The sequence below is a fragment of the Grampus griseus genome, assembly GCF_964374135.1.
Source record: "Grampus griseus genome assembly, chromosome: 4".
Taxonomy (NCBI): domain Eukaryota; kingdom Metazoa; phylum Chordata; class Mammalia; order Artiodactyla; family Delphinidae; genus Grampus; species Grampus griseus.
Genome location: NC_138997.1, coordinates 22,205,909 through 22,226,624, shown reverse-complemented (window position 1 = coordinate 22,226,624; position 20,716 = coordinate 22,205,909). Strand labels below are relative to the sequence as shown.

Here is a 20,716-nt window from a genome sequence, read left to right as displayed (position 1 = left end):
TCACTATAAACAACATTGTCTATCACCTAGATTTTTGCAGTGGTCTCTTAAACGTCTCCCTGACTCCCTCCATCCTCTTTCCCTGACCTCCCCCGCCACCATCATAGTCCGTTATCAGCACAGCACTTAGTAAAATGTAATGCGAACGTTGTCATTCCTCCAATGGCCTCTCAACTTCCTGAAAGTATAAACCCAAATTCTCACTTCAAGTCCTCTGAGTGTTGGCCCCCTTCATGTCCTTCACCTCCTCCTCTGCTCCTCATTTTTATTCCTTTCAGTCCAGTCACATTATCTTCTTTGCTGCTTCTTGAACAGTCCAGGTATATTTCCAAATTGGGTCCTTCAACTTTGTTATTCAATCTGCCTGTGCAGCATTTTTCCCAGTAACTGTGCTTCACTCCCTCACTTCCTCTGCTCTTTCTACAAAATCACTTCCTCACCAAAGGCTTCTCTGCCACCGTATCTAAAACTGCAATGCCTACCCAAAACTCTGTCTCTCTTCTCTGCATTGTTTTTGTCCTTAGTACTTATCACTGTCCAACATTATATATCTTTTTAGTTTATCTCATATATTGTTTATTTCTCTCATTAGAATTAAACTTCCTGAGGGCAAGATATTTGTCTATTTTGTCCTTTCATTTACCCTCAGCTCCCAGAACAGAGCCTGACACGAAAAAAATGAATGAGGAGTGAATAAATGAAGTCAATTTTACTTTGAAGGAATTAAATCCAAAATTGTCTCCTAGAAGGGAAAATATTTGGCTACCTATAGCACTGTACAAACTGACCGGTCAATAAATAAAGCATGTAATAAGGATGTAGTGAAGAGTGTAGGATTATGAAGGAAAGAAGAAGAAATTAAATTTTAAAAAACCTTTGAAATAAGTAGTCAAGAAAAAATGCTACTGAGGAAAGGAGAACCAGGAAACAAAATCATCAAGTGAGGTGACAGATGAGAAAACTCACGTAAGTAAAAGCCAACAGGATCAACTGAGAGAGCCCAGTTCACCACTTTGCCTGCCCCAGAGATGCCTGGGCTTCTTGTTAGGGCAGGAGGGTTAACAATCCTCTGGTGAGGCTGGTTAAACCCAGCTCCTGCCTTGTCTTCCCCTTTTGTCTAATGTCTATATTATAGCTGAACGTTGCAGAGTACTAATGATCAAAGTGGTAGTGATTTCTTCAAAAAGAAGGAAAATGCCTTACTTATTTATGACCATGGCAAAAATGGTATAAGTGGAGTAATAATGTCTCCCTTTGACTATGAAGCTAACCCAGCTAGTCTTTTGATGACCTGCTGCCCTTAGGTTATTTTGACCCCATACTTAGAAGAGGTGTTTTAAGTGGACTTTCATCAGACTTAATCAGGGAAAAACTAGAGTCCTTGTGTAGCTAAGGACCAGTGTCAAAAGGTTTCCTCCCTTTATCTACCCTAAATATAAAAGTTGAAAATTATATAACAGGCCCTACTTATCTTTATAGAATATTAAAAGGCATATAATATTCATCATTCATTCATCAAACAATACTACATTTTATGTTCTAGGCATTGGACTAGTTTCTGCGTATTCAGCAATGAACCAAATAGACACGGATGCCACCTTCTGGGGAAGTAACAGTAAAAGAGAAAGTAATATACTGTTGATCAGATGGTGCTGTGTTCTATAGGAAAAATAAGACAGAGTGCAAGGACTAGGGAGTGCTGGGCTGTGGCCTTCTTAAACTGGATGGTCAAGGATAGATTCACTGGTAATGTGATATTTGAGCTGAAACGTACAAGAAAGAAGGGAACAAGATGTGGATATCTGAAAGGAATAGGAATTGTAGACAGAGTGAAGAGCAAGAGCAAAGGTCTTGAAGAGCAAGATGCTTGTGGTGTTGAAGGAGCAGCAAGGAGGCCAGTGTGGTTGGAACTGAGGGGTCAAAGAGCAGAGTGGTAGGAGTTGAGGACAGAGGTTCATGGGGCAGGGAAGACCAACCCCCATGAAGGTGTTAGACTCTGGGCTATGTGTAAAGACAGTTGAGGAGCTGTGAGTATAGGTATGAAATCTGATTCATGTTTAAGAGGACTGTTCCAGCTGCTGTGTTGACTAGGGCCTGAAAGGAGGCAAGGGCAGAAGAATGGCGTCTGATTATTGTGAAGATTCAGGGAAGAAGTGCAGATGAGCTGGATCAGGGTGTGACTGATGTAGAAAGTGAGACGTGGCCAGACTCCAGGGGGAAAGGCTACCAAAAAAAAGAATTACCATTTTCTCAGAAACAAATGGACATTTCTCCAAAGTAGACATACAGATGGCCAACAAACACATGAAAAGATACTCAATCACTAACCATTAGAGAAATGCAAATCAAAACCACAATGAGGTATCACCTCACACCTGTCAGGATGGCCATCATCAAAAAATCTAGAAACAATAAATGCTGGAGAGAGTGTGGAGAAAAGGGAACACTCTTGCACTGCTGGTTGGTGGGAATGTGAATTGGTACAGCCACTATGGAGAACAGTATGGAGGTTCCTTAAAAAACTACGAATAGAACTACCATATGACCCAGCAATCCCACGACTGGGCATATACCCTGAGAAAACCATAATTCAAAAAGAGTCATGTACCACAATGTTCATTGCAGCTCTATTTAAAATAGCCAGAACGTGGAAGCCACCTAAGTGTTCTTTGACCGATGAATGGATAAAGAAGATGTGGCACATATATACAATGGAATATTACTCAGCCATAAAAAGAAACGAAATTGAGTTATTTGTAATGAGCTGGATGGACCTACAGTCTGTCATACAGAGTGAAGTTAAGTCAGAAATAGAAAAACAAATACCATATGCTAATGGACATATATGGAATCTAAAAAAAGATACTGCTGAATCTAGTGGCAGGGCAGGAATAAAGATGCAGACATAGAGAATGGACTTGAGGACACAGAAGGGGAAGGGGAAGCTGGGATGAAGTGATAGAGTAGCATGGACATATATACACTACCAAATGTAAAATAGATAGCTAGTGGGAAGCAGCCGCATAGCACAGGGAGATCAGCTCGGTGCTTTGTGACCACCTAGAGGGGTGGGATAGGGAGGGTGGGAGGGAGGCTCAAGAGGGAGGAGATATGGGGATATATGTATATGTATAGCTGATTCACTTTGTTGTGCAGCAGAAACTAACACAACATTGTAAAGCAGTTATACTCCAATGAAGATATATATATATATATATATATATATATATATATATATATATATATATATATATATATATATATATATATAAACAACACTGAGAGTAGCAGTTGGAGGAAGACAGGAGATTTTGAGATGTTACATTTGACATTCCTCTTAGACATCCAAGTATGGATATATCTAAGCAGTTGGAGCTTCAAGTCAGAATTCAGGTGAGATGTCCAAGCTAGAATTATATATTTGTAAGTCATCAAATGATATTTGGATGGTACTTAAACCATGAGACTGAATGAGATCACAAAAGCATAGCAATTCTCATATTTTACACTCTTCAAATTATTTATGTGGATTTTATCTATTGATATTTACTGTATTAGAGATTTTGCTTATTTGGATTATATCCATAGACATTTATCATATTAGAAACTCAAACAAGAAATGTTTAAAACAGAAGAATACATAAGCACACATACCATTAACTGTCAAATGATTGTGTCATATAGCTTCTAGAAAATTCTGCTGTATGCTTGTAAGAGAGAGGGGAACAGACAGGAATTCCCTGGCGGTCCAGTGGTTAGGACTCTACACTTTCACTTCCAAGGGCCTGGGTTCAATCCCTGGTCGGAGACCTAAGATCCCCCAAGCCACGCGCCGCCCCCGCCCCCGAAAGAAAAAGAGAAGGCAACAGACAAATAATATTTTAGTATTAATATGAAAATAAAGTTGTCTTCGCCCTGTGCTAGATGCTACAAATGGTGCAAAGGCAAAAGTTATCAGGGACTTCCAGGAGACTCCAGACCAAACTTTGAAAAGTGTGATTGATGGAAAAAATCAACAGATGTGAAAGTACTTGGCCATGAAGTGTTGGTCTTGATGGATTCATACAGAGCTTTATGATTATTGTTCATACAATATTGCTAATTTTCTAGCTCAGTGCATGGCAAATTGATATGTTAGCTGAGAGTCAAAATCATTTAGCTCCAAGAATTTTACATATCATATGTTTCGTCTGCTTGGCCACACTTACCATCAAATAACACTTTTTAAACTATTAATCAAAATCAATAGGCTTATGGCGCTACATCTGGTACCAAAAGCATGTGATGTTTGTTATTCCTGCTCAGAATCACAAATGTAAAGTTATTACATTGAGAGCGCACACCATGTAAGTGTGTAATGCTGCAAATATCCACCATAATAATAGCAATGAACAGTAGAAATAGTGGAACCTTCTTAAGCACAGATTCCACATCATTTCCATCCTTGCATTCTCTGTAGCAACCAGCACAGTGCAAAAAGATTCTAAGGTCAATGTAAAAAAACATAAAAAAAATAAAATAAAAATGGCCTAAGGAAATAAGAAATAAGGTTCTTGGCTTTGAAAACTTTCAATCAAAATAAATAGAGACAGAAAAGGTACACTCAGGAAACAATTGAAAAAAATAATTGCTGAGTCCAAATATGAAAATATTAATTAATTTAGTAAATATTTATTGGATTTTTCTGTTTATGTTCCATGGATTTAAATCTTGAGAGCATTCTGACTAGTAGAGTTGTAAAATACAAAGTAAGAATATTAGTTTAAAATTGTCCTAAATATCAGCCTTCCAGTGTGAATGGAAGACATGAATATATAAAAGTCGTATGTCTGTATTCATTTGGTGGAATAAAACGGGCCTTTTGTTAGGAAACAGAAAGTTATCTTTGATTTCAAAGAGGCAGGGTTGCCTCCATAAAGGGAAGCAGTTTCTCAGGGTAATACCTGATCTGTGTGAATTATGGACTTCTTCACTAAAAAAGTTTAGTCTAAACCATTCCTATAAGTGATATTGTAGATGATGATCTTTTGGAAAGGAAGATGACTTAGAGCTGTATACCAAGTTATTATGTGGAAGGATGTCAGGGACAAAGCATGAAAGGATTTGAGGCCCAGTCTGAGAATATTGGGTTTGATTGGACAGTAAATAACCATTATATACATTCTAGAACAGAACATTGATATGACGAACATAATGTTTACAAAAGATTACTTTAACAGCCCTATGTAGCCTGAAAGAAGTCGACAAAACTTTGCAAATAGGAGAAATAAAGAATTTTAAGTATGTCCAAGCATCCTTGCACATTGCTGTAGTGATTTGGGAAGTACATCTCCAAAATAGCTGTGGATTAAAAGAAGGGATCACCTCTGACTTTTGGTTGGTCGGGAAAATGACTTAGAGAACATAAAATTTTAAGAGTTGTTTGCAGTTATTCATTTTTTCAGTAAACTAGGATCTCAATATAAGCACTAAAGAAAGTATGAAAGCACATTTTTCTCCATCAAGAAATTTCCTGAGTAATGTGATGAATGTTATGATAGAGGAATGAGTAGTGGGCTTTAAGAATACAGAAAGTAACATTTAAATCAATGTTTTAAGCCATTTGTCTTCCTTCTCAAAATGCTTCAGGGACATAATACATTCTATCATGAACAGTGACCTCGGTGGTGGTGAATCTCAAGGAGGGGGGCACTCCCCAGAGGAGGAACGGAGATGGATCACAGATAGTTAGAACAGTTGGGAAATAGCCCAGGCAATTCTGATACATCCTACTAGGGAGGGCAGTCTGAGCCCTTGGAGTCTCTTGACAACACCATGCTTGCTACAGAAGGATGGCTGTTTCCCTTAGAACTCTTCACCCAGAGAACTTTCTGGGGTTTTGTCTGTTTGTTTTGTTTTTGTTTGCATTTATTTGTTTATGTTTGATATATTTGCTCTAAAAATTTACTTTCCTCCTTCTCCCAGCCCTCCTTTTTCTTCTCTGGGGCGGGCGGGGGGGCGGTTGCTAGAGATTAAAGGAAAGTCATCTAAAGAAATAATTACTGGTCTCTGTCTTTGTGAATATAGGTTTCTTATCAGCCTCTCTGGGGCCAAAAAAGTTTTGCTTCCTCTGTTAGTTACAGTTTCATAGGAGGTTGAAGCAGAGTCCCATGCTTAGGGATGGCTTATCTGAGATAGTATCTCCCACCCATGGTTCACTCGTTAGGAACATGGCAACGTGCTCTCTGTGTCTCTCTTCTCTCCTTCTGTCCAGAGAAGTGTTGGTTCTGTAAAGGATCATGAGCTGAATCTAATTATCATGGATTAATAGATCTGTGATCTCTGGATCCACTTATTTATAAATTGCTTATTCATAAATCAGACATCAGCTTATTTATAAAGTATCCTCATACTTTATAAGCAAGTGTTTGCATCGTTTTGCCAGAAACAAACATCTCTTTTTGCCTTATGAAATTAGATGCTGTAACATATTTTATTTTTTATTTAAAGTTGCCTTTACTGAAAAGCCAGAAGATAATTTGCTTTTTATTGATCGAAAATCAACCCGGGCAACAGAAATACAAAACCATTCAGCTTGTCATAGGTGGTTTGCTATAGGAGGAACCTATCTCTAGCACGCGGATAATCCGTTTCCACAAAGAAAGTACAAACTTTGTTTCCTAAGTAGTCTTTAACTGGAACTGAAATGTAGTCTATAATTGTACAATATAATCATATTATATATAAATGGAAGTAAGTAATCACAAGTTAAACAAGGTTCATTGTAAAGATAAAGCTAAAAATAGTTTTACAAAAATGTTTGTTCAGAACGTTTTGGAACCGTGTGCATGGCCTCATGTTTTGCAAATAAAAAAAGAATCTCATTTCTTATTTGATCATTTTCAAATATGTTTTCTTTTATTCCTTCTTAGTGTGCACTGGTATGTGAATGTACAGCCCCAGAAACTGTGAGCAGAAAAGATAACCTACCTTTTTTGAACGCAGGTATGTACCTCCCTTTTGGAAACTTACATTCATTTCATATGAACATACATTTTGCTTTTCTGTGAACTCAATACTGAATCTGAGCAGCATTCTTACAGAACCATTGTAGACACTTATTAAATATTGGTAATCATGGGAGTGGAGTCAGCAGAGTGGTGTTAGACTTGACAAGTCTGTAAGAAAGATATATAATATATATAAATACATGTATATAGCTTGGCTATATGGCAAAACAAATTCCTTTCAGCTTTGGATTTTGTATCATCTGAAATGAGATATTAGAAGAGGGAGTATTAGAAATGTCAAGCTCTTGATTAGTTTGAGTTTTAGTTTATTACTTTTAATGAAGTTGTTAAAACAGTATGTATATGGATTCAGTAGGAAAAATTCATATACACATTTGTACATTCCTGAGTGTGTGTGTACACATATGTGTGTGTGTGTGTGTGTGTGTGTGTGTGTGTGTAGTGTTACTTATAGTAATATATTTGAATTTCAACAAGGAACTAAACAATGTGATAAATGATGACTTTGAGACATCTGGTAAAATTACAAAATATGTGATAATATGTATCTATAAATTATGGAACTGATTTTTGAATGATAACATAAATTATGTTACCAGTAGTGGTGATAATGGCAAATAAGTGGCAGGCGAGATGCCACTCATATGCCTTGCCTTACCTTGCTTTCTGATGTGTGCTATGAAGAAGGCAGTATTATTATCTCCATTTTACAGGTGAGGAAATTGCTCAAGGTCACTACCTAGTGAATAGCAGGTCCAGAATTTAAATCCAGTTTTAATCCCAAGGCCTTTGCTCTTAATTACCAGGTCATGCTATTACTAAAAAGCCATTAATTAAAAAGTTGGTGTAACAATAGAATAAACCTTAATATTTTTCTAGCCTTCTATGTTGTACATTTCAACAGTGACATGGATAGCATGATAATCAGATTAATGAGTGATACAAACTTCAAAGGCTTACTAATACATAACCCCTAAACTATTAGCAATTTTCCCCTGCAGGAAGCCACTAATAATCAGGGATGGAGAAAGACAGGCAACCTTTTGACTCAAAGAACTCAAAGTAAAATATAGCAATAAAACACCCATTAAAGGTACTTATTAGAATGAAGGATTAAACCAAAGAAAAGCAGCTGCTTCTCAACCTATGACCAAGTGACGTGTTTTTTAAAAATTTTTATTAAGGATGTAATGCCAGGAGGGACATGCATTAAACAGTGAAGGGGCTACCTGGACGGCTAGACCAGCCATGTACCATAAAGTACTTGATAAGTTATCCGTGTGGATAAAATAACTAATGTAACCTCAAAGGTCTTCCTCACATATATTTTTTTCACCTGAAAGTTGCCAAACCTTTATTCCTTTATTTCAATATACCCAGATAATCTATTTAATTTACCAGATGTCAATTTTGAGAAATAAAATTGAATGTGGGAGATACTACATTCATGTTAAATGCAGTTTGAGTGAATCAAATTATCATCAGAATCATCTACACTGTAATTATAAGACACTTTTTAAGTGATTCACTCATGTGAACCTTGTAATTTTTTTATGCCCACAAAGAGAAATGCCATTTTAAAAAACTGATTGGTTTAATATAAATTTCAAAGAGAAAGAGAAAAATGGCTCCCGGAGTAAGAAAATATATCACCTAAGGAAGAAGAGACAAAGGGAACGTAGTGAAAAGTAAATCTGCACCTCCTAATTCTTGTGCCATAAAATCTGCAAGGCATGAGTCTTTGAAGCGTACTAACTCTTCCAAATTACTAGGGTACAATTCCTAAGATATGAACCGTAATATGACAAAAAGTGATATGGAAGTGATGGAAGCAGCTGCACTCTGCAATTTAAATATACTCAGTGGAGTGAAAGATGATTGATTACTGCTTTTCCCTTTTCCTGGAGGTGACAGTTTTTGTGGTGATTCTCCACTTGGGTCTGATGATATTTCTCAATGTCCCTAGTCCAGGCAATCCGGAAGTGCCTGGAATATATTTGCCACCAATATTTTCTATGAGCCTTCTTATATCAGGGAAAGACAAGGCTAAATGACAGTCAAATGTTATAAAAGCTAGATTTTTTTAAAAAGTTATTTTAAAGTACAACTAAGTGCTATATATGAAATGTTTCTGTTCCAAATCTAAGTGTGTTGTGCACATATAGCATATGTAGCTAGACTATGCACCTATGACTTTGGTTTGTGTGTACCTTGGTCTTTTTTTCTATTTATTTGTCTAAACTCAGCAACCTTGGAATTAATCCACTATATTCCCCTCTGGTAGTTTTTCAAACTCTTCAGGTGAAGGGAGTTATTGACATTCTTCTCAAGTCTCTGTATTCATGTATTATGTGAAACTTGCCAGTCTCAAGTGAGTGATGAAGTTCTTCCTGAGTGAGTGCAAAAGGATGTCATAGCTCATAGCTGGTCCTCACTATTCTATTTATATCTCTAGAGGTTTAATGCATGACTTGGGAAATTCACTTATCTATTGTGAGACTACAAAGAAAAAGCTCTTCCCCCTCGAGCCTCACCTTTTTCATGCCCTGTTTGCCTCTCAAGTTGAATGTGTGTGTTGGGAGCCTGGGGAGTTGAGGGCAGGAGGAGAAAGAGATGAGAAAAAGGAGAGGGGGCAGAATTTACAATTCCATAAAAAAGGTATATAAGTACCTTAGTTATAGGAGAAAACAAATTCCTTTCAGCTGTTGGCTTTTATATTCTCTGAAACAGGAAACGCACTAGAAGGTACAGTATTAGAATTGTGAGGTTCTCATTTTGCTTAATTTTTTAATTCTGTAGTTCATCAAATAAATTTGTTAAAATAACAGATTTACCCATTTAATTATTTGTTTATTCATTTAAGCAAATGGTAGTGAAAGCACTTAGCACTGTTTGTTGTTGAGGTATTGTTTGGGGGATGGGGGTAGGGGAAGTTATTTTTGAACAGAGGGAAGTGTAGACAGCAGAGTCTCTTATCTGGTCACGGAGTTGGGTGTCCTACTAAGTCTCATCAACTGAGGTGCCTTGCCTACAGCAGAACAAGAACAAATGTGCTCTGGTGGTCTTAATATCAGAGCACTGGACAGACTCTTCTGAAGAACTGGTGTCACAGCCTAAATTTGCTAACCAGCAGTGTGACCCTGCCAGACAAGTCAGCCTCTTTGGACATCAATTCTTTTGCAATGAGCAAATTGACCTGGACAGTCTTTGATTTCCTTTTTGGCTCTCAATGTCTGAAGTCTGTAGAGCATAGTTTAGCTTTTGCTATGTCTTCCTTCGTTTTAGAAATACTTCGTGAAACTATTCATTTTCATCAGTCTCACGTGGAGTCACATATCTATTCTTTGTCACTTACAGTTGTCTTTCTCAGGAGTTATTTATTTTTAATAAGCCTGACCACAGATAAGCTTTTTAAACATTTTTGTCAAGGAGACAATTCTCTCTAGATTTCCTGAATCTCCCAATTTTCCTTGTAAAAGTATAATGCTACAGAATACTTCAGTCCATGGACTTTGATATTATTATGCCCAATCTGAGGAGCTAATGGGCCCTGTCACCAAGTTTCCTATTATCTTCACATTTCAAGTGAGTTTCCCCCTGTCAGCAAGCATTCGATCTGATACAGCATCTTTCTTGGTTGAATTCCATACTGCTTGAGTCATGAAATTATCCTTGATAGTTTTTAAAGACGACTTTCATGCTTTACATTAAAGTGTGTGTGTCCATTGCCCTCACAGAGGGTGTATCTGACAACGATGATTTCCATGACTGTGTAAGTTAGAATCTAAGCCACAATGCGGGGACTACTCTGCTTTCAGCCCTAAACACAGGCAATTTCCCTCCTGTTTGGAGAATTTATTGGTGTTTTTCTTCTTGCCTCACAGATAAATTGCAATTTTTCTCGAAATAGTCCACTATATCTTTGATTCTTTTTCCCCCAATAGGATTAAGCCATCTACTACTATTGCCGTACGGAAGATGCCTAATTGTGTGCTATTTAAGAAGAAACGTTGCTTATTTATTTCTGTGTCTCCAGGGCCAGAATACAATAGGCACTCAGTAAATATTTGTCAAATGACTAATAATGGGTATATCTTATCGTTTGAATTGACGCTTCAGGTAACAGAAAACTGCACTGTTATTCTTCTCTCCGTGAGAAAGATGTTCAAATTGAATCATTTAGGTTTGAAATGAAAGAATTTATTACTCTCCCTAAAAATTACTATGAAATTCTCATTTTAAGTTTTTTCCTGCCTCCTATGGCGCCGTAGACTTTAACTGCCTTTCACAATACCACACAGTTGAAATGAATATTGGGTGACATTCTCCTCACTACCACCTCATGTAAAGCAAGGCATGACAGAATATTGTAGGAGATATTCTGAGAGACGTTGAAAAATAGTTCCCTCTATATTCATTTTGAGTCCTGAGGAATTCCAGCCAAAAAACAAATCCCATTTTCCCCGTTTTTTCTTTTCATTCAACTACCTTGTCAAATCTTAGATCATATCAATTTATGCTAACAAAGATATCTCTGTTGTGTTTTCTCCATACTAGTTTAAATAGATTTTGCCCTTGTATTTATAACTCCATGATGTGTAAAATATGGGACCATCTTGGCTTATAACATTGGCCCTTTATCCTTTGTACTTACTTACTCACCAGATTTCTTTGCCCTTTGCTGTTTTAACAAATCCAATGTAGTCCATTGTCTACTGAAAAAAAACAAACACACACACACAACCTAAAAGTCGAGAGTTATGTTTTATTTGGCGGATATTCTTAGGACTTCAAGCCCCCGGAGGTAGGACTCTCAGATCACTCTGAGGAACTGCTCCAAAGAGGCGAGGCGGTAGCCAAGATATATAGGAGTTTTTGCAACAAAGAGCAGGTAGTCGGAACATCAACAGATTATTGGTAATTAAAGAAAACCAGACATCTCAAGCTAATGAAATTAGCGCTTTTCTATGTATGGGAAGATGCAAAGTCTGGGCTCATTGAGATCGTTCCTTTGATGTGCACCTCAGCTATCTGGGGCCAGTATCCTGCATTTTCTTATCCTGAATCTCCTCAGGGTGTGCCAGCAGGGTGGCTATAGCAGTTGACAGCTAGATGGCAGGCATTCTTTGCTTCCATCCCAAGTTCCCTCGGGGTTCTCCCTCTGGGAGGCTGTAATGTGATGACTGGATGGCTGCAACATCTTCTGTTTACTAATATGGAAGGTGGCATTCTCAGTTCACACCATTAACCTTGCTCTTTTGGAATTTTCATGTTTTCATTACCGTGTATTAACATATTTATGGTGTTAAGTAGCTTCAATGGAAGAGTGAATTTCACTGCCTAGTAATCAAAGAAATCATCTCTTAGACACCTCTAAATACTTCAGCTGTCTTCCTGTTGTAAGTTTATTACCCCCTCCACTGCCCACCTTAGGTAAACTAGAAGAAAAATAAAGGCAAGAAGAGGATATAGTCAAAAGGTTAACATTTTGTGGACAAACGTGAGCAGGGCTTTCTCTCGGCTGTGGTTTTCCTTCTTTTATTCTGATGCCTGTGCTCTCTCTTGAAGAGAGGTTTTTAGTTATGTCCTTCCCTCTTGCATTTTCCCCTCTCAATTTACACAGTTGTCAGGGCCCTAACTGTTCACCTATTAGGGAAAGTAATGATGAGAAACATCTGAGGTATAATGTTTAAGCTCATTTCTGTGGAATGTTTGCATATACTGGGCACTGTGCTAGGTACAGGAGATAACATGAGGACAAAGAAAACTGTACAGTCATGGCCTTCACAAGTTTACATTCTAATGGGGGACACAGAGCAGTAAACAGACAATTATAGCACAACTGATAAGAACCATGATAGAGATGGGGGTGGGGAGTACAAAAGAGAAACAACTGTAGGGAGGGAGCAGAGGGAAGTCAAGAAGGGCTTCCTGGAGGAGGTGCTTGCTGAGCTGAGTTTATAGGATGATTATGTGTAGCCAGGAAAAAGGAGCGTTCCTTTGAGGTGCAGGGAATACCTTGAACAGAGGCAAATTGGCAAGAAACAACTTGAGTTCCATGAACCGCAGGTCATTCCAGGCTGCTCAGCATGAAATATGAACCAGAAAAGGACACTTTTGTAGATCTGTCCTTTACTTTAATGACTGAATTAGAATGAACAGGGAAAATCATTCAAACTAGAGTGAATGAAGCAAATCTCTTTTCTGACCACCCAAAACCAAAGCTCCAAATTCTACACATTGAACTCGCCAGTTTTCACCAGTTGGAGACTAAATCCCCACAAATATTATCTTTATGTTTTATTCTGCATCTGTAATAGTTTTTCTTGTTCTTGGCCTTGAATTGAAGATGGAAGGCCAAGAGCTTGTGGGTTTGGCTAGACTAGGGAACATCACTTTGTCTGACTCAGCTTATATACTATTTCTATTCTTATTTGTTGTTCCTTTAAAAACAGCACAAACAATAACATAATTTAGATTTTATATCACAACTAAAGAAAAGTAATTTAAAATTCTGGGGGAATTTATTTTTTAATAGTTTGTTTCATCTGTATTATTTTAAAAGAGATCTTTCTTTGCTGTGTTTTCTGAGCTCCTGTCATGCTTTCTTACTTTCTCTTTTCTAAGCCTTGCTTAGGATAGTCTTTTAGTGATTTCTATTTAGGACTTTTAGTTCTCATCTAATCTTAAAAAGAGCCAATCTACATTTAAGATGTATGTATCTAAATCTAAGATATTTTCAACTACAAATGAGAGAATGTCATTATCTAATTGGCTTACACAGACTTATCTTTACTAAGCGTAATGTAGCATTTGGAGAATAGGCAATGCATGTACATTCGGCTGAATGATGAAACTATTAAACAACTGCATAATTAAAAGCTATAGAATGAATAGATTCTCTACAAGAATCTACAGTACATTAAAATAATGATTTTGTAAAGCTTGAAGCCAATGAAGTCAGATTCCATTTAAATACGTGACATCTACCACCTCCTGAAAGCAAGAAATTGCATGAAGATAATCACAGATGAGCTTATTCTGGAGAACTGTATTAAAGACAATCTTAATTGTCTGGCATTCTGATGATCCCCTCAACCCTGAATCCAGATTTCCAAAACTCCTTGTCTAATCCACTGATGTCCCCAACACAGACACAGAAAAGAGAAGATCATCCCTACGATATCACTCTGGTTTATCTTTTCTGCCCCAGGTTGCTTGAACAGCCATCCTTTTTTAATGTGTTGTCTGTGTTTTGGCTTTGTTGAACATTTCCTTGGCATCTTTACCTTGATAGTTCAGAACTGGAGCACTTGGCTTTCACAATTGCTGGAAAAGCAGGTGGTGTGCTACCATATTAAAAAGGCCTTTTACAGTGTCTGGAATAAATGATATGGAAATTTGAGTTGTGTTGCAATTTTAGGAGAAAAAAATCTGTCATTTACTTTCTGTCCCTGTGTTCACCTTAGAGGGTGGATCTTGGTGGGAATGTATTCATATCTGGACCATCTTAGAACTTTATCCTTGTTAAGTCATAATTAAGACTGTGGTGGTGTCCAAAATCTCTTCACTACTTTTCCCTTGGTAGAATCTGTCACGTGATATTTTTAGCAATTGTTTTGGCAAAAGCAGTGAAAAAAAATGAAGATAATACACACAGGGCTCTCTTTAGAAAGAACTTATAATAGATAAGTTAGATAGTTGTTTTTGCTGAGCTGAGCCTATTGTATGGTCAGAAATGCATCTCCTACATGAAGAAATACTTGACATCAGTGGAAAGCCAGAGCTGAAAGTGGTGGGCTCATTTACACAGCTGGAGTGTGTGTGCAGAATTGTTGAAACTGTATCTCTGCTATAGGGGAGAAGCATTTATAAAATGACAAAAGCGGGCTTCCCTGGTGGTGCAGTGGTTGAGAATCTGCCTGCTAATGCAGGGGACACGGCTTCGAGCCCTGGTCTGGGAGGATCCCACCTGCTGCAGAGCAACTAGGCCCGTGAGCCACAACTACTGAGCCTGCGCATCTGGAGCCTGTGCTCTGCAACAAGAGAGGCCGCGATAGTGAGAGGCCCATGCACCACGATGAAGAGTGGCCCCCGCTTGCCACAGCTAGAGATAGCCCTCGCACAGAAATGAAGACCCAACACAGCAAAAATAAATAAATTTTTTAAAAAATGACAAAAGCATTCATCATTTATGGCCCACTGTTCAATATTTGATACATGAATACCTTGCCTTTCTTTTATATGAGGATGGCAGAAATCTCCTCACTATGAACCCAGCAAAATTTTGAGTTGAGAACATCTTATCTGGTCTGTTTGTAGCCGTTGGAACAAATTTCATGGTAATTAAAAGTCAGACCATATATATATTTTTAATTTTCTAAGTCATAATCCATTATATGGCATTTTGAGAAACAGTAAGTGTTCTTGCTTTATACGTAGTAGGTATTCAATAAGCAATGCTACTGGATCAGACTTGGTTGTAAAGTGGATTCCACTATGTCTACATTGAGATCCTAATAGCTATGTGCAGTTAAATACTAATGTTTAGAGATCTATGAGTTTCAAAAGGTTAGAACCTATAGCATGAAAGTTAGATAGGAGACATTATTGGGAATTGTTGGGGGGCTAGATCATGTGGCCTGATTTTTTTGTTTATATTTGCCCCAAGTGCTTTCCTTAAAAAAACAGCAGCATTCGCACAGGGTCCTGGATGTTGTGTCTCGGGTGGTCGGAGGATAGTTCTGGAGCTCATTAATCAAAGATTTATATTTCAACAAAGATTTATATTTAAAATACACTGAAAAGCAGTAAAATGAAAACAGTAAAATCAAAAGTTGAAGGACTAGTTTTGTGATAACAGATAAAATAAAGAATATCATATTTTTCAACTTAATTAAAAATACAAATTTTGGCTCACGGGCCCAGCCTCTCTGCGGCATGTAAGATCTTCCCGGACCGGGGCACGAACCTGTGTCCCCTGCATCGGCAGGTGGACTCCTAACCACTGCGCCACCAGGGAAGCCCAATCGAAGGGTTTTTAACCGTGGTTTGGGAGATACAAAGATTCTGTGTAATCCTGAAAAAAAAAAAAAAAGCAGAGGTTAAAAAGCAGTGCATATACTAAGTATAGATAACCCAAGTAATTGAATATTTACTTAGGTTACTAAGGAAAAATGTGGACATTTCACAGAAAAAAAAGAAACAGAGACCGTTTCTGTCTTACTATAAAAGGATGCATTTGTATTCCTGATCATGTTAGCTACATTAGAATTCCTGAGATCCCATAAATGGTTTAACCTGACTTACAATATATTGAATTCTGTACATACATTGTTTTTCTTCTCCACCTCTAGAGATAGGGCAATAGAGGTTATAGTAAAATTCTTACATCTTTAAAACATTGTCACTTTAAAGATGAATGAAATATCATAGTTTCTTTCATTGGCTGTAAGTTTCTGTATTTCATATAAAAGAAAATACATCTGATAAGGGCTAATATCCAAAATATATAGAGAACTCATACAACTCAGTAACAGCAAAAAAAAAAATTCTGATTAAAAATGGGCAGAGGATCTGAATAGACATTTTTACAAAGAATACACACAGATGTCCAACAGGTACATGAAAAGTTACTCAACATCACTAATCATGAGGGAAATGCAAATCAAAACCACAATATCACCTCACATCTGTTAGAATGGATATCAAAAATAAGAAATAACAAGTGTTATTGGCAAGGAAGTGGAGAAAAGGGAACCCTCATGCACTGTTGGTGGGAATGTAAATTGGTGCAGCCACTATGGAAAACAATATGGAGATTCCTCCAAAAACTAAAACTAGAACTACCATATGATCCAGCAATTCCACTTCTGGGTATTTACCCAAAGAAAATGAAAACACTAATTCAAAAAGATATATGCATCCCAGTGTTCATTGTGGTATTATTTTCAATAGCCAAGACGTGGAAACACCCTAAGTTTCCACTGATGAATGGATAAAGAAAATGTGATACACACACACACACACACACACACACACACACACAGACACGCGCGGAATATTATTCAGCCATAAAAAAGAATGAAATCTTGCCATTTGTGACAACATGGAAGGACCTTGAGGGCATTATGATAAGTGAAATATCAGACAGAGAAAGACAGCTACTGTATGAACTCACTTATATATAGAATCTAAAAGCAAAAACAAAATAAAACGTAACAAATAAAAAAACGAACTCATAGATATAGAGAACTAATTGGTGGTTGCCCGAGACAGGGGATGGAGGTGGGTGGAACAGGTGAAGGGTGTCAAAAGGTATAAATTTTCAATTATAAAATAAATAAGAAAGGGGGATGTAATGTACAGCTTGGTGACTGTAGTTAATAATATTGTATTGCATATTTGAAAGTTCCTAAGAGAGATTTTTAAAGTTCTCATCACAAGAAAAAGTTTGTGACAACGTATGGTGACAGATGTTAACAAGACTTATTATGGTAATCATTTCACAATATATACAAATATACAAATGATATTGAATCATTACATTCTATACCTGGAACTAATATAATGTTATATGTCAATTATACCTTTATACCTCATTAAAAAGAGAAAGAAAATAAGTATAATTAGCCTTATATATGGATCTGTGATATAATCTAATTGATAAAACTTAAAGGTCATGTTTATGGCAAAAACATAATCCTTTAGACATACAACTTTAGATTTAAAATATTGTCTCTCAACATCCTGGAAATATTCTATCATCTTCTTGCTTCTATTGATGCTTTTAACAAGTGAACATTCTAGCTAATTCTTGTAAGGGGTAGATAAGTGTGCCGGGAGCTTTGAATCTGGTCGTTAAAGAATGAGATGTTTGAAATAAAGTTTTCCTATTTAGTATCAATTCTGATAGTGATAATTGTCAGACTGGACCTCTGAGAATGATAGTTGCAGAATGGATGAATAGTTCCTCATTTTAATGCTCAGAAATATATTTATATTTCCAAGTAATGAATGAGACACAGCCTTATAAAACCCTAAAATGAGAAAGGTATTTTACTCCATATGTTGAAGAGACTTGGGCCACATAACAGGCTGGGCGTTATTTAAAGTCTTACATCCACTTCAACATCAAATTCTCTTTTTAATTAGCTTCATTGGTAAACTGGAGCCAAATAACCATAGATACGTGACTGGTGATTCACCTGACATTTTGTTGTCCATTAAGCTTTGATATATTTCTCTTATATTCTTTATCCAACAGCAATGGAAATAAAATCCTGCCCTGAAATATAGGGCTTGGTAGTGTGGTAGGGATGCTGGCCTCACAAAAAATGTATCAGGTATTATCTTAACATCTAGCCCTACACTTTTTCTTTAAATCTTTTAAAATCCTTGATGACATGACAATGTTATTTCTCCCCTAATCACTGTCACCCATCCCAGATATTCAGCTTGTTCATAGTCTCCCTGTCTTGCTTCTGATAATATATGGTTTTGGGAAAGTGTTACTGACTTATTGACACTAAAGTATGAATAATATTTGAATTGTAATAGATCTTAAGCCAAGGAATGAACCTTTCTGACATTTAAGAAAAAAGTCACTTTTGGTAGTAGGGTCATTTGAAACCTCTAATATAACATATCAGTTGTCACCTACTATATAAGTGGGTAAAGTTGACTAAGAGTGATTGGAAGAAATCCAGAAATGTATTTTTTCAAAGCATGTATGGTGTATAAATCCATATATTTTCATCTATATTTATAAATACATATACTTTAAGAAAATCTTTAGAAGGAAAAAGAATTAATAGGTGGTATGTCAGAGAACCACAGTAGCCACATTTATGAATTGGAATTTGTTGTATCACTTTTTAATTTAATAAAGACTATATCCAAGAAGCTACTGAAAAAAATAAGATATAAGGAGAAAATTCTTAGAAACACAGTTACACTACGGATTATGATAAAAAATTTTGATCAAGTATTAGAATGGTAGATTAATGATTTTGTTAATTGATCTTTATCTAAAGTGCATATCTTTATAATTTAACTATTAACTTTATTTTTTTCACCTTTTCCAGTGTTAAAGAACCCAGTGTGTAAATTATATAGATTTCCCACATCTGACAATAAGTGGATGCGAATCCGGGAGCAGATGTCAGAGAGCATACTTTCTTTTCATATTCCTAAGGAATTGATCTCTCTTCAAATCAAAGAAGATTTGTGTAGGTAAGAGAAAGTGATTTATGATTGTCTCTTACATTAATTATTATTATTATTATTTTTTTTTTTTTGCGGTATACGGGCCTCTCACTGTTGTGGCCTCTCACTGTTGTGGCCTCTCCCGTTGCGGAGCACAGGCTCCAGACGGGCAGGTTCAGCGGCCACGGCTCACGGGCCTAGCCGCTCCACGGCATATGGGATCTTCCCAGACCGGGGCACGAACCCATGTCCCCTGCATCAGCAGGCGGACTCTCAACCACTGCGCCACCAGGGAAGCCCTAATTATTTTTTTTATGAAACATTTTTTTTCAAGTATGATGATAACATAAAAATCTAGATCTGCATTGTCCAGTATGATGGCTCCTAGCCCTGTATGACTATTAATCACTTGAAATGTGATTCGTCCACTTTGAGATGTTCTGCCAAGTGTAGTATAAACACCAGATTTTGAATTCATAGCACACAAACAAAAAAAGACTGATTTCATAATGAAATGTTAACATTTTGGGTATACTGGGGTTGAATACAATGTGATATTAATTTTATGTGCTTCTCTTTTTACTTTTACTTTTATTTTTTATTGAAGTATAGTTGATTTACAATGTCTTGTTAATTTCTGCTATACAGCAAAATCATTCAGTTATAGATATTATATGCATTTTTTATATTCTTTTTCATTATGGTTTATCACAGGATATTGAATATAGTCCCCTGTGCTATACAGTAGAACCTTGTTGTTTATCCATTCTATATATAATCGCTTACATCTGCTAACCCCAAACTCCCACTCCATCCCTTCCTCAAACCCCTCCCCCTTGGCAACCACCAGACTGTTCTCTATGTCCATGACTGTTTCAAAGATAGGTTCATTTGTGTCATATTTTAGGTTCCACATATAAGTGATATCATGTGGAATCTAAAATATGATATCTTTTTGCTTTTTACATATGACTACTGACCACTAGAAAATTTTAATCACATGTGTGACTCTCATTTGTGACTTACATTACACCTTTTCTGTGTAAATCTCCCACCATTAAAATGTGTTGAAAAAAATCAATTATGAATCTTTAAAATTTTCTAAAGAAAAGTAGAGAAAAAATCATGTTGAAGACTCAAAAGGGAAATAGAAAAGATTGTAAGGAAATTGACTAGAGATCTCAGTAGAATATAAGGTATGGTTATTATGAAAAGGAATTAGAAAGCCCTAAGTTGAGAACCATCACCTTTTAGGAAAAAATGCTGAGAAGAAAAGGATAATGGAGAAAATAATGAAATTTTAAAATGCAGTAGGCAAATTAAATCCACAAAGCCAGCAGAGAAGAACAGATTTGACACTAAGAAGTCACATCTCGGATGTGGAAGACAAACACAATAAGTTCTTCTCAAATGTTCTTTCTTGGGAAAGAACAATTCATGCAAAAACTTGGAAACAGTGAAAACTTATGCAGGTTTTTATTTTACATGCTAAAATCAGA

General features: G+C 36.7%; 1 protein-coding gene across 4 annotated transcripts in view; it reads left to right on the top strand.

Annotated features, from left to right (window-relative positions):
* Positions 1-20,716, top strand: part of INPP4B (inositol polyphosphate-4-phosphatase type II B) — a gene marked incomplete at its 3' end in the record, with an annotated part of 719,784 nt that overhangs the window by 508,595 nt on the left and 190,473 nt on the right. For all 4 annotated transcript variants that reach the window (XM_082653036.1, XM_082653035.1, XM_082653034.1 and 1 more), the window contains 2 exons: positions 6,912-6,984; positions 19,097-19,244. In XM_082653036.1, coding sequence (XP_082509162.1) covers positions 6,912-6,984; positions 19,097-19,244 — 221 coding nt within the window. The remainder of the gene's footprint in view (positions 1-6,911; positions 6,985-19,096; positions 19,245-20,716) is intronic.